Source organism: Ostreococcus lucimarinus, chromosome 16, assembly GCF_000092065.1.
Source record: "Ostreococcus lucimarinus CCE9901 chromosome 16, complete sequence".
Taxonomy (NCBI): Eukaryota; Viridiplantae; Chlorophyta; class Mamiellophyceae; order Mamiellales; family Bathycoccaceae; genus Ostreococcus; species Ostreococcus sp. 'lucimarinus'.
In genome coordinates this window covers 11,682-24,425 of record NC_009370.1, presented here as the reverse complement: position 1 = coordinate 24,425, position 12,744 = coordinate 11,682, and the positions used below count along the sequence as shown (strand labels likewise).

At 62.0% G+C, this 12,744-nt stretch overlaps 10 protein-coding genes across 10 annotated transcripts; 6 read left to right on the top strand and 4 right to left on the bottom strand.

Moving 5' to 3' along the window:
• Positions 1-265: 265 nt before the first annotated feature.
• On the top strand, positions 266-703 carry OSTLU_10367 (predicted protein; the record flags this gene model as incomplete). Its single annotated transcript, XM_001421908.1, has 1 exon — positions 266-703. A coding segment is annotated over one exon (438 nt), but the record flags the coding sequence as incomplete, so codon positions are not given.
• Positions 704-1,125: 422 nt separating this feature from the next.
• On the bottom strand, positions 1,126-1,632 carry OSTLU_37686 (predicted protein; the record flags this gene model as incomplete). Its single annotated transcript, XM_001421775.1, has 1 exon — positions 1,126-1,632. The coding sequence occupies one exon, from the start codon at positions 1,630-1,632 to the stop codon at positions 1,126-1,128; it is 507 nt and encodes a 168-aa protein (XP_001421812.1).
• Positions 1,633-1,875: 243 nt separating this feature from the next.
• Positions 1,876-2,901, bottom strand: OSTLU_93830 (predicted protein; the record flags this gene model as incomplete). Its single annotated transcript, XM_001421774.1, has 1 exon — positions 1,876-2,901. One exon carries the CDS (start codon positions 2,899-2,901, stop codon positions 1,876-1,878), a length of 1,026 nt encoding a protein of 341 aa, XP_001421811.1.
• Positions 2,902-3,465: 564 nt separating this feature from the next.
• On the top strand, positions 3,466-3,759 carry OSTLU_27956 (predicted protein; the record flags this gene model as incomplete). The annotated part of the gene is made up of 1 exon (XM_001421907.1): positions 3,466-3,759. One exon carries the CDS (start codon positions 3,466-3,468, stop codon positions 3,757-3,759), a length of 294 nt encoding a protein of 97 aa, XP_001421944.1.
• A 25-nt stretch (positions 3,760-3,784) lies between these two features.
• OSTLU_27955 (predicted protein) lies at positions 3,785-4,134 on the bottom strand (the record flags this gene model as incomplete). Its single annotated transcript, XM_001421773.1, has 1 exon — positions 3,785-4,134. One exon carries the CDS (start codon positions 4,132-4,134, stop codon positions 3,847-3,849), a length of 288 nt encoding a protein of 95 aa, XP_001421810.1. The 3' UTR covers positions 3,785-3,846.
• A 795-nt stretch (positions 4,135-4,929) lies between these two features.
• On the top strand, positions 4,930-5,331 carry OSTLU_8314 (predicted protein; the record flags this gene model as incomplete). Its single annotated transcript, XM_001421906.1, has 1 exon — positions 4,930-5,331. A coding segment is annotated over one exon (402 nt), but the record flags the coding sequence as incomplete, so codon positions are not given.
• Positions 5,332-5,660: 329 nt separating this feature from the next.
• Positions 5,661-7,646, top strand: OSTLU_37796 (predicted protein; the record flags this gene model as incomplete). Its single annotated transcript, XM_001421905.1, has 2 exons — positions 5,661-6,073; positions 6,149-7,646. The coding sequence occupies 2 exons, from the start codon at positions 5,661-5,663 to the stop codon at positions 7,644-7,646; spliced, it is 1,911 nt and encodes a 636-aa protein (XP_001421942.1).
• A 316-nt stretch (positions 7,647-7,962) lies between these two features.
• Positions 7,963-8,646, top strand: OSTLU_27952 (predicted protein; the record flags this gene model as incomplete). Its single annotated transcript, XM_001421904.1, has 1 exon — positions 7,963-8,646. The coding sequence occupies one exon, from the start codon at positions 7,963-7,965 to the stop codon at positions 8,644-8,646; it is 684 nt and encodes a 227-aa protein (XP_001421941.1).
• An 82-nt stretch (positions 8,647-8,728) lies between these two features.
• Positions 8,729-11,307, bottom strand: HSP90B (Heat Shock Protein 90, endoplasmic reticulum; the record flags this gene model as incomplete). The annotated part of the gene is made up of 2 exons (XM_001421772.1): positions 11,191-11,307; positions 8,729-11,019 (listed from the first exon to the last, which is right to left on the bottom strand). Exons 1-2 carry the CDS (start codon positions 11,282-11,284, stop codon positions 8,729-8,731), a joined length of 2,385 nt encoding a protein of 794 aa, XP_001421809.1. The 5' UTR covers positions 11,285-11,307.
• Positions 11,308-11,579: 272 nt separating this feature from the next.
• Positions 11,580-12,691, top strand: OSTLU_27950 (predicted protein). Its single transcript, XM_001421903.1, has one exon. It carries the CDS (start codon positions 11,853-11,855, stop codon positions 12,666-12,668), a length of 816 nt encoding a protein of 271 aa, XP_001421940.1. The 5' UTR covers positions 11,580-11,852; the 3' UTR covers positions 12,669-12,691.
• Positions 12,692-12,744: the final 53 nt, after the last annotated feature.

The following is a 12,744-nucleotide window of genomic DNA, read 5'->3' as shown; positions in this document are numbered from 1 at the left end:
TCCAGCGCGACGTCGTCCGGAGAAGCCTCCGAAGGTCCGGCGCCACCGGCGCTCGATTCCGAGGTGCGTCGTTCGCGACGCGCTCGACGCGCGCGTGAAGCGACGCGCGCGCGCGACGACGCGCGCGACGACGCGGTGGTGCTTCGCACGACCGCGCGCGGTCGTAAAGTCGCGCGACGCGCGAAAACGCGCGCGGGAAGCGCGGAGATCGCGCGCGCGAGAGAGAGACCCTATCCACTCGCGCGAGACTGACGAAGACGAAACGCTTCGACGACAGATGGGGGTTGACTACGCCCCGTTCAAGGCCTTGCTCGAAGCCGGTGAGTGGGAAAAGGCGGACGACGAGCACCGCCGGTTGATGTGCGTGCTGGCGGGCGAAGATGCGGAGGATCGCGAGTGGGTGTACTTCACCGAGGTGGATAACATGCCGGCGACGGATTTGCGAACAATCGACGAGTTGTGGAAGTTTTACAGTAACAACAGATTTGGATTCAGCGTGCAAAGAAAGATTTGGATCTCTCAAAAGAAGCAGTGGGCGAAGTTCTTCAAGAAGATTGACTGGACGACTGGGGAAAATGGAGACTATCGCAAGTTTCCGCAAGAATTTCAATGGCGAGCGGACGCCGCGCCGGGACACATGCCTCTCACCAACGCGCTGCGAGGGACGCAGCTTTTGGCGGCGTTGCTCGAACACCCGGCGTTCGGCCCTGGTTTGCCTCCGCGCACGAGCGAGGGTTCTTTCTTCGAAGGCACGGCCTCGAAGGAAACCCCGGTTCGCTTGGAGTTGCCCACCGTCGGCGGGACCATCGACGTCGTCGGACGCTTTGGCAAATTCGTCGTCCTCTTCGGTCAAGAGTTGCTTAAATAATCGATCCAGATCGGCAGGGCGATTCTACGCGCGAAGGGGATTTAATACCCAGCATCACCCCGTAAAATTCACGTCCCGTACACTCGTAGAGTAGTGTGTGTGTCAATACATCCAAAATCTTCTTCCGTCGTTTTCGCGCGGCGCGGATCCGATTGCCTCGGGGAGACGACGCGCGCGCGCGAAAAGAACTTTCAAAGGCAACTATACATAGTACATCGGTGCGGCTAAGCTAGTGTGGTGCGTTCATCGCGAACGCGTCACGGGATGTCGTCGTACGGCGCCGTATCTTTGAAGCATCGCTCGAAGACCTCGTCGACGACTTGTTTCGCGTGCGCGTCGCTCGTACAATTCGGGTTCATCGCCACCGAGAGCTCCGCGCGCCGTCGCACGCACTTTTGATGATGTTTCTTCAAGTCAAAGAACACCCGTCCTCGCATGAGCTCGTTCATCCAGTGACAATCCCCGCTCAAATTCGCCGCGCGCACCTCCGAGCACGCGTGCTGTCGCACGTCGAGCCAGTTCATCTTTTTCCCTCCCCGGCACTGATCGTACGCGTGTATCAGCTCGTGCGCCAGCATGTTTTCCATCGTCGTTCGATCGTGTATCTGATTGTGGCACATCACCACCCCATCGGGCGGTCGAAACCCTCCGACGACGCTCTTGTCGCACGTCTCCACGCTGAAAAATCTCGCGTCGATCGCGCACCCAGCCTCGGCGAGCTTCTGCAGCATGAATCGCACGATGGGCGACGTGCGAGTCGCCATGTCGTGCAACTCTCTCTCGCATCGCTCGGGCGTCATGACGCGCGGTGCGCGCGCGCGCGTGACGACGATGGCGAACCGGCTGGTTGAACGGGACCCGCGCGCGAGACCGAGACGCGGCGGCGCTGAATCTCGCGCGTCCGAACGAGCGCGCGCGCGCGCGACGCGAGTCGATTTAGAGCGTTAGAGTGAGTCGAAGCTCCAGCGCACCGACCGCGGCGTGCGTCGCTACATCAATCCCATAGTTTACAAGCGTCGAGCGCCTCCGCTTTCGTCTTCGGCGAGCTCGACGCAGACGTTCAAAGATTCGTAAAAGTAATCGCCACGATCGAGAAAGACGCACGATCCCGCGTTCGAGACTTCGTCGTACGCGCAAAACGGTTCGCCATCGTTCGCGTTGATCGCATTCACGATTTCCTTCGCGCTCGATTCCGAAACCGCGTCGTTCGCCCCTCGGACGACGCGCACGGCTCGTACGCCGTTGGCGCCGAGACGCGAGCCCAAGTCATCGAGTTGAATCGAGTCAGACGCGAGCGAACCGGATGCCGTGAAGTAACGACCACCCGTGATCGCGAGCCGTTGCGCATCACTCGTGCGCGGTGCGAGCGCGACGTCAAAGCACGCGCCCGCCGCGCCTCGCGTGGAGACGAAGCGCGAGCTAAACTCGCGCATGCCGGCGTCGTACGCGTCGCGCTTCGAGTCGTCCAAATCAGCCTCATACGCCAGAATCACGTTTCGCGATTCCGGCGATATGTCGTCCAGCGCTCGACGCCAGTCGCGGACCTCCGTCGCGCGCGACGCCGTCGGCGACACGAGCGTCAGCGTCTTCGCGAAATTCGGTCGCTCGAGCGCCATCGCCGTGGCGAGACGAGCGCCCCAATACCCGTGCGCCAGCACGTGCGCACCGCCCTCTTCGACCAATCGCAACTCTCTCACCACCGTTCGCAACTCGTTCAGGTATAAATCCAAATCGTAAACCTCGCCGTCCGTCGCCGACTTTGACTTGCCGCAGCCTCTTTGGTCGTAGAGGAAAACTTCCCGCGCGCCGCCGACCTCGCCGCTCAGCGTTTCGAGCGCGCTCATGTACGCGTGCGACACCCCCGGCCCGTCGCTGACGGCTAAAACCGGCGCGTTCGCTTCCTTCTTCGCCTTTTTATAATCACCGACGCCGCGAACCCACGTCGCGTCCGCGACCAGGCCCTCGCTCCACGGCGTGCTGAACGCGTACGCCGGCGCCAGCCCGGCGCTGAATTCATCAAAGTACCCGCACATCGTTCCCACCGCGCGCGCCGACGCCGGCGTCGCCGTCACCGCCAGCGCCGCGACCGTCGCGCTCGCGCCCATCGTCGCCGCGCGTCGTCCGACGCGTCGCGCGTCGTCGTCGCGTCCGTCGTCGTCCGCCGTCGCGCGCGCGCCGCGCGTCGCGCGACGCCGTCCCGCGCGCGCGCGCGTCGTCGACACCGCGCGCGTCGTCGAGACGGACGCCATCGAGACGCGCGCGACGCCGGCTGCGGCGGAAGACACGCGACCGACCGTCATTCGTCGGCGACCGACCGTCATTCGTCGGCGGTCCTCGCGATGCGCGTCGCGCGCGCGATCGTCCTGCGCGCGCTCTGCGCGCTCGCGCTCGCGGTCACGCCCGTCGTCGCGAACGTCCCGGCGTCGCGAACGTACGCGTGCACGGCCGACTGCGACACGACGACGCCGACGACGGCGACGGCGTGCGGGATCGGGAACGCGACGAACACGTGGTGCGGCGCGACGACGGCGGCGTACACGTACGAGGGGTGCACGGCGGAGCGGTGCGACGACGTGTGCGCCGCGTCGAACGCGGCGATGGCGCCGGTGCAGGTGAGCAAGTACGGGAAGACGTTCGATTGCTTCAACGCGTCGCACATGATGCAGGGCAGCGCGGCGACGGCGACGCAACAGTCGGTGGCGATGAATTGCGGACCGGCGAATCACGCGATGAACGGGATGTACATGCCGGGCGCGTCGCACATGGCGTGCAATAATTGGGACAACACCGTCGCGGCGGCGCCGAGCGCGGCGGCGCGAGGGACGCCGACGACGCTCGCGGCGACGCTCGCGGCGACGCTCGCGACGCTCGCGACGCTCGCGGCGGCGTAGTGGACGCGCGAGGGACGACACTCTTCGACTCGCGCACACCGCGCGGTATCTTTTTCATGATTACACGATCGATATTTTGCGCGTCGCTCACCCCGTGCGCAAGATGACGTGCACGCCCGAATCCGTCTCCACCGCCTCGCTCATCTCGCCAATCTTCAGCGCGTACGTCGCGTCCTCGAACGCCCTTTGCATCTGTCCCGGTCCAAATTCCCCTAAATCTCCTCCCCGCTTCGCGCTGCTGCAATCGCTCACCTTTTTCGCGACGTCCGCGAACGTCGCCTCGCCGTTCGCCACCGCGTCGCGATAGCGCAGCAGCTCGTCGATCGCCGCCTCTTTCGTCTGCGTCGTCGTCGTCGTCGCGGATTCGTCAGTCATCGCGTTTAACGCGAATCGTCTTCGCGCGCGACGCCGCGTCGCGGTCCGTCCGTCCGTCCATCCGTCCGTCCGTCGTCGCGCGACTCATTTTTCATGCGTTCGCGATGCGCGCGCCGCGCGCCTTTTTCGCGATGTGCGCGCCCTCGGGATCGCGCCAGCTCGCCGGTCGTCGCGAATCCGCGTGCTTGACGAGGACGTGCGACGCGCGCGCTTTACCCTCGCGCGCCATCGCGCGCGCGTCCGACGTCCGACGTCTGACGACGCGATCGCGAACGCATCGCCGCGCATCAAATCAAACACGAATGGAACGGACGCGGATTCGCGTCGACGGTCGTCCGCACACGACGCCTCGAGCCGAACGCGATGGCGCCGAAGCGCAAGGCGCCGAGCGCGTCGGCGAAGAAACGACGCGATCGACTCCCCTCGGTCGCGGCGATGGTGAACAGCGGGCTGACGCCCGAACAAAAGAAAGCCATTCGACTCGCCGCGGAGGCGAAGAAGCGACGCGAGGCGCGCGAGACGCTCGAGGGCGACGACGACGAGGACGAGGACGAGGAGAAAAGCGCGCGAGAGGGCGCGCGCGTGCGCGAAGACGACGACGCGCGAGCGTTGGAGACGAACGAGGACGAGGACGAGGGACGAGGGAAACGACGCGCGCCGAGAGACGCGGCGGCGGCGCGAGAGATCCTGCGAGAGATGGTGCGAGAGACGCGCGACGCGACCGACGCGACGCGCGAGGACGACGAACGCGCGAAGGAAGGACTGACGACGACGCGCGAACTGATTCGATCCGCGCAGGGCGTGACGGACGTCGATCGTAAGGTCATCTCGCAAGGGATGGAGTTCATGCACCGGTACGCGAGCGAGGCGCTGGAGGAGAGCGCGTGCGCGGCGAGACACGCGGGGCGAGGAACGATCGACGCGGAGGATGTGAAAATAGGAGCCAAGGCGATATTAATGCGGCAGTTCATCGAACCGCCGAGTTTGGCGGACGCGCACGCGATGGCGGCGGTGGTGAACAGGCATCCGTTGCCCAAACTCTCCAATCGCCCCGGTATTCACGTGCCCACGGAGATGAATTTGTTGAACGATAACTGGGACATCGGACCGCCGAAAGCGGTCGACGCGAGCTCGATCGAGCTCGAACGCGCGGCCGAGGCGAGAAAGACCGCCGGTGCGCGCGCGCGCGCGCCCAAGACGGCGATCGAGCCGAGCGCGCTCGCCGACGCGCGCGACGCCGTCGCCTTCGGCGTCGAGGCGCCCGCGCCCGCCGCCGCGCCCGCGGAGGATCTCGGCGAGTTTGCCGAGTTCATGGACGACGACGACGACGACGACGACGACGAGTGAACGCGCGACGCGAGCTCGAGACGCGCGTCTTCGCCTCGGTTTCGTCCCGTTGGAGGTGTAGTATTTTAATCAACGAGCGATTCGACGAATGAAGAAGTGGAAGAAATCACGCGGCGCGGTGGAAGATTGATGACGACGACGCGCCATTCGTCGGCGCGCGTCCGCGCGTTCGCGACGCGATGCTGCGCGAGATCGCGAGACGCGCGATCAAACGCGGCGGCGCGCGATGCGCGACGCAGCTCGCGCGCGCGACGTCGTCCGCGTCCGCGTCGTCGTCATCGTCGCGCGCCGTCGCGTCACCGGCGTCGACGACGCCGCGAAGGCGATTGACGACGTCCCTGCGAGACGCGAACGCGCGAGGACGACACGCGGAGGTGATCGAGGCGTATGAAAACGGCGCCGCGGTGCGCACGGAGGCGAACACGGCGGAGTACCTGAAGGCGCTCGTGGCGCTCGATCGAGTGAACGAGAGCGCGTTGGCGCGCGCGGTGCACAGAGGCGCGACGGCGGAGGCGGCGGCGACGACGGGCGCAATCGGTGCGAGCGCGACGGCGACGGAGAGCGATGCGGCGCCGAAGGGGATGTTGGCGTCGTTGGGGTCGATCTTCGGCGCGAACGCGGGGGCGAGCGCGGCGAACGCGGCGCCCGCGGTGGCGGCGCTCGGAAGCGAAAAGAACCCGTTGTACACGCAACAGCTCGAACCGACTTTCAAGGCGCAATTGTGGCGCACGGTGCGCACGCTGGGGACGGCGTTCATCGTGCTGAGCGGGATCGGGGCGCTCTTGGAGGATCGCGGAGGGATGAGCAAGGCGATTTTAGGCGGCGAAAGCGTCAAGCCGCATCAAAACACGCAGACGACGACTTTCGACGACGTCAAGGGCGTGGACGAGGCCAAGGCGGAGTTGGTGGAGATCGTAGAGTACCTCAAGGCGCCGGAAAAGTTCACCAAACTCGGCGGTAAGTTACCCAAAGGCTTGCTTCTCGTCGGCCCGCCGGGAACGGGGAAGACGATGCTCGCCAAGGCGGTCGCGGGCGAAGCGGGCGTGCCATTCTTTTACAGCAGCGGTAGCGAGTTCGAAGAGATGTTCGTCGGCGTCGGCGCGCGGAGAGTGCGAGATCTCTTCAAGGCGGCTAAGCAAAACGCGCCGTGCATCGTTTTTATCGACGAAATCGACGCCGTGGGGGCGGCGAGAAACCCTAAGGACCAACAAAACACTCGCATGACGTTGAACCAACTCTTGACCGAGCTCGATGGCTTTAAAGCGAGCGAGGGCGTCATCGTGCTCGCGGCCACGAACACACCGGGGATGTTGGACAAGGCTTTGATTCGTCCAGGGCGATTCGATCGCACGGTGTCCGTGCCCAATCCCGACGTCGGCGGCCGCCGCGAAATTTTACAGGCGCACGCCAAGGGCGTGAAGATGGCGGATAATGTCGACTTCGACGTCGTCGCGCGCGGCACTCCCGGTTTCAGCGGCGCTGACTTGGCAAACTTGATAAACATCGCCGCGCTTAAAGCCGCGCTCGACGGCGTCGCGAGCGTCGGCGCCAAGCACCTCGATTTCGCCAAGGATCGCATCTTGATGGGCGCCGCGCGCACATCAGCCATCATCACGCCCGAAAATCGCAAGTTGACGGCGTATCACGAAGGTGGGCACGCGTTGGTGGCGCTTCGCACGAAGGGCGCGCGTCCGGTGCACAAGGCGACCATCGTTCCGCGAGGGCAAGCGTTGGGGATGGTGATGCAACTCCCCGAGAAGGACGAATTGCAAATGACGCGAAGACAACTGCTCGCCATGCTCGACGTCACCATGGGCGGTCGTGTGGCGGAGGAGCTCATCTTTGGTTCCGAGGAGATCACCACCGGGGCTTCGAGCGATTTACAGCAAGCCACCCGTCTGGCGCGAGAGATGGTGACGCGCTACGGCATGAGCGAAAAAGTCGGCTTGGCGTCGCAAGACTACGCGTCCGATGAGTTGTCGAGCGAAACTCGACAGCTGATCGAGATCGAGGTGAAAGCGATGCTCGACGCGGCGTATAAACGCGCGAAAGATTTACTCACTCAACACGAGGGCGATTTGCACACGATTGCGCGACGCTTGCTGGACTCCGAGAGCTTGAGTGGAAGCGAGTTGAAGGAGCTTTGCGGAATAGCCACCGCGTGAGCGCGACGATGATTTGAAAACGCTCGGTGTTAATGATAACATACTATGTTTGATTACCAATCCATCGTATCTCGGCGGCGTGTGTACTCTCGTCGACTCTGGGCACGCGCGCCCACCGCACGCGTCACAAACCGACGCACGCGCAAGGGAAGCGCACATGAGAAACCAAATCTTTACAACCTTCCTCGTTTTCGTCTCGGCGTGTCTCTGTTCGCGCGTCGTCGCGGCGGATGACCCTTCAGCGACTTCTACTGTGAACGCGAGCGAGTACTTCCGCGAGCTACCCGAGAAAATAGCCGAAGACGTTCACAGGGCGATGGATGAACTTGAAATGTTCATCGATGACTCAGTTCTTGCCGCTGATGTCACGATTCAACCTTTCGTCGAGCGCGAAGCCGTCGATGCGGCGGATACCGCCGCTGTGGAGGTAGGCGCGAGCTTTCTCGCCGTCAAATGGCCGACGGCGGAGAACGATTTCGCGTCGATGTCTTTCGTGTTATACGTCCCGAACGGCGAGCAGGGCACGATGCACACGATGCACATTTGCGGTTTCATGTTTCCTGATGAATGCTCGAACGAGATTCCGTTTCCAGGGAAAGAATTCGGAAGGTGTGGTGCGTCCGACGTCGATCGAGATCGCACCGGATACTTTTGCGACTTCGTCGCGTTGCACGAAACGGTGGAAGACAACGGTGGCGTGCTCATGTCGGGGACGGAATCACTCGAACGCTACGAGGAACATGCGGAAAGCGTCGGCGATGCGCGCGCAGGAGACGTGGAAATCCATTTCGAACTGATCCGTCTCGACGACGAGGGACTCGACGAAGACCTTTCCCCGGCGCCCGCGCCTTCTCCCGCTCCCGCGCGCGAACCGAAATCGAGCCGACGCATGCTGCCAGTTCGCGGCCCAGCATTTGCGGGACTTCAGATGACTACACGAGCGGGACCGGGTCGACGCAGCTTCGTCACGCTTCCAGGCTCGCTAAGCGGTCGTCGGTGAAAAGCTTACGATGCCTTCCGATGAGTTTGTTTTGTTCTCGCTTTTAACACAAAATTCGCGTGTCATCTCATATTAAAATCGTTTAGAGCTCGTCTTTCGGAGCTTCCTTGGTTTCTTCCTTGGTTTCTTCCTTTTTATCTTCCTCGTCTTCTTCTTCCGGCAAGTGGAACTGGGTCTCGTCGACGAGTTCGGCATCCTTTTCGATGCCCATGTTCGACTTCAACAAGTCGAAAACGCGAGAGGTGTACTCTTGAGGCTTGTCGAACGAGAAACCAGATTCCAACATCGCGGTTTCGAACATGAGCTTGGCCAACGTTTCCGTTTCTTCGGAGTCCGGATCCGTAGCCGCGCGTTCCTTGAGCGCCGCGATCATCGGGTGTCTCGGGTTCACTTCGAGCGTCTTCTTGCCGCGCATGTACTCGTGACGGGATTCGTCGCCCATGGCTTGCGCCTTCATGATGCGTTCCATGTTTGCGGACCAGCCGTACTTGGACGACACGACGACGCACGGGGTGGTGGAGAGGCGGTTGGAGACCTTGACCGCTTCAATCATGGTGTCCGGAAGCTTGCTCTTCCACCACGTGGTGAAAGACTTGAACGCCTCCTTCGTCTTCTTAAAGCGAGCCTTTTCGTCGTCGTCCGCGTCGCCAAACTTGAGGTCTTCCTTGCTCGCGTTGGAGAACTTGAAATCATCGAATTCAGTCAAGTTTTGCATGGTGTACTCATCGATGGGATCGGTGAAGTAGATGACTTCGAAGTCCTTGGAGATGAGCTTCTCGAGGAACGGAGAGTTTTTGAGCGCGTCGATGGATTCTCCGGTGATGTAATAAATCGACTTTTGGCCCTCCTTCATGCGTTCGACGTACTGCTCCAAAGAGACGAGCTTGCCGTCGGACTTCGAGGTTTGGAATCGAAGAAGCTTGGCGAGGCGCACGCGGTTGCTCGCGTCTTCGATGATCCCGAGCTTGATCGCCTTGCCGAACGACTTCCAGAACTTTTCATACTTCGGCTCGTCCTTCGTCGCCGCGTCATCTTCGCCTTCGGGCTTGGCATCGTCATCTTCCGCATCGCCGCCTTCTTCCGCGAGCTTGCGAATCATGTCGAGCGCCTTGCGAACGAGCTTCTTCTTGATCGTCTTCAAGCTCGTGTGTTGCTGGAGAGTTTCGCGAGACACGTTCAAGGGGAGCGTGTCCGAGTCGACGATGCCCTTAATGAAGCTCAAATACTTGGGCAACAACTCGTCGAACTCGTCAGAGATGAAGACACGGCGGACGTACAACTTGAGCGCGCTCGCGCGGCTGTAGTAGTTGTCGTAGTAGTCCGGCGACGGTCGTTCGGGGATGTAGAGAATGGCCTTGAATTCGACGTCGCCCTCCGCCTTGAAGTGCGAATACGCGAGCGGCTCTTCAGAGTTCTTGGCGAGAGCTTGGTAGAACTTGGTGTACTCTTCCTCTTCAACTTCGTTCGTGCTTCGGAGCCAGATCGCCTTGACGTCGTTCAGGCGTTCCCAATCCCAAACGGTCTTGGTCACGGTCTTCGTCTTCGGTTCGTCGTCCTCTTCGTCTTCGTCGCCTTCCTCATCGTCGCCTTCCTCGTCGTCTTCGGCGTCGTCACCGGAGACGTCAGCTTCTTCATCCTCGTCGCCGGCTTCGACGGGTACTTCTTCAGAGACTTCCTTGGAGTTGTACAGGTAGATGGGGAAGTTGATGAACTCGGAGTAACGCTCGACGAGAGCTTGAAGCTTGGTCTCTTCGAGGTACTCTTGCGCTTCTTCCTTGAGGTAGATGTTGATCTCCACCCCGCGGCCGAGCGGTTCGCCTTCGTCCTCGGAGATGGCAAAGTTGCCATCAGCCTTAGATTGCCACACCCATTGCTTGTCGTCGTCGTTGTGTTTCGAGCGCACTTCGACAAAGTCGGCGACGAGGTAGACGGAGTAGAAACCGACGCCGAACTGTCCGATCAAAGACATGTCGCCGCCAGACGCCATTTGGTCCAAAAACGCGGACGTTCCGGACTTGGCGATCGTACCGAGGTTGTTCATCAAGTCGTCCTTCGTCATCCCGATGCCTCGGTCGCGAATCGTGAGCACCTTGCGCTCCTTGTCAGCCTTGATGCGAATGTCGAGATCGGCGTTTTCGCCGCCTCCCAATTGCTCCTTGTCGGTGAGCGACATGAATCGAATCTTGTCCAAAGAATCCGAGCCGTTCGAGATCAATTCGCGCAAGAAAATATCCTTGTTCGAGTACAGCGAGTTGATGATGATGTCCATCAATCGCGAGACCTCGGCCTGGAACTCAAACTTTTCCGCCCCCGGGGCGAAGTCTGGGATTTTCGCCGCGCCGGCGTCCGTCGTCGCGTCTTCCTCCGCGCGCACTGCGTCGTCGACGTGTGCGCTCGGTCAGTCATCGTTCACGCATCTCGCGCTCGCTCGCGCCGCGCCGCCCGCGCGTCGCGACTCGATCGCGCGCGCGGTCGGAAATCTTCGTCGAGCTTCGTCGACATCTTTCTTTCGCGCATCGTTCGCTCATCTTTCCGTCCACGCACCGTTCGTCGCGCCTCCGAACACGCACATCGCGCTCACGACGCACGCGAGCGCGATCGTCGTCCATCGCGTCGCGCGACCTCGCGCGCGCGCCATCTTCGCTCGGTCGCGTCGCGGTGTGCGTCCGATCGTCGCGCGCGGCGTCGTCGCGCGGCAATCGTCATTCGTCACGCGCGAGCCAATCGAATCGCGCGATTTCGGGAACGCGCGACATCGGCGACCGTCGCGCGCGCGGGTCGAACGAAAACCACGCGCGAGGGTGATTCTGGGGAAACCGATCGACGCGATCGATGGGCGCGCGTGGGATCGATCGGATCGGATCGATCGGATCGATCGGATCGATCGGTCGGCCGCGCGCGACGTTCGCCGGTCCGACGACGCGACGACGCGACGCGACGGCGACGACCCCGCCGCGCGCGGCGCCGCGCGCGACGACGACGGACCCGCCGCGCGCGACGGCCGGTGTCTCGGCATGAATGATTTACTCGCCGCCGTGGGCGCGACGAACGTGTACGACGGCGACGCGCGCGCGCGCGCGAACGCGTCGAACGGTTCGAACGACGTCGCGGACGTCGAGCTCGGGACGCGAGACGCGGGAGGGCGCGGGACGACGACCGCGAGCGATGGGACGGTGGCGACGACGTCGACGACGTCCGAGGATCTCATGTCGACCTTCTTCGGCGACGTGCAAGCGGTGAAATCGAACATGACGCAGATTCGCGCGGCGCTGCGCGCGCTGCACGACGAACACGAGGCGTCGAAACGCGCGACTTCGGCGGAGGAAACGCGCGAGAGGCAGGATCGCATGAACGCGACGATCGAAAGCGTGAGTAAGATTGCGCGAGAGACAAAGTTAAGGCTGGAGAACCTGGACGAGGATAACGAAAAGGCGTTAAAGAGTGGGAAAATCGCCCAAGGGTCGAGCGAGCATCGCACGCGCGCGGCGCTGACGAGCTCGATGAAGACGAAGTTGAAGGAACAGATGGGTGAGTTTCAAAACTTGCGCGAACGCTTACGAGAGGAATATAAGGAAATCGTCGAGCGGCGATATTTCGCGGTGACTGGAACGGAGGCGAAGGAGGAAGACGTCGAGCGGTTGATCGAAACCGGCGAGAGCGAGACGATGTTTCAAACAGCCCTGCTCGAGCAAGGTCGGGGACAGATTTTAGACACCGTAAACGAGATTCAAGAGCGACACAACGCCATTCTCGAGCTCGAACGTAAGCTACTCGAGCTGAACCAGGTGTTTTTAGACATGTCCGTTCTCGTCGAGGCGCAAGGAGAGATGATCGACAACGTCGAAAGCCACGTGGCGAGATCCGTGGAATACGTGCAGCAAGGGCACGTCGAGCTTAAAAAGGCGCGCGCGTATCAGAAGAACACGCGCAAGTGGACGTGCATCGTGATCGTCATCTTGATGACCATATTAATATCCGTGCTCCTTCCCGTGTTAAAGCCGTGGAAGTCGGGCAGCGCGTAGTAAATAATCGCCGCGCCGGTCGTCGGTGGGCGAGATAGCGCCTTGAAATCAATCAGTCGGCGTGGAGTCACATCAT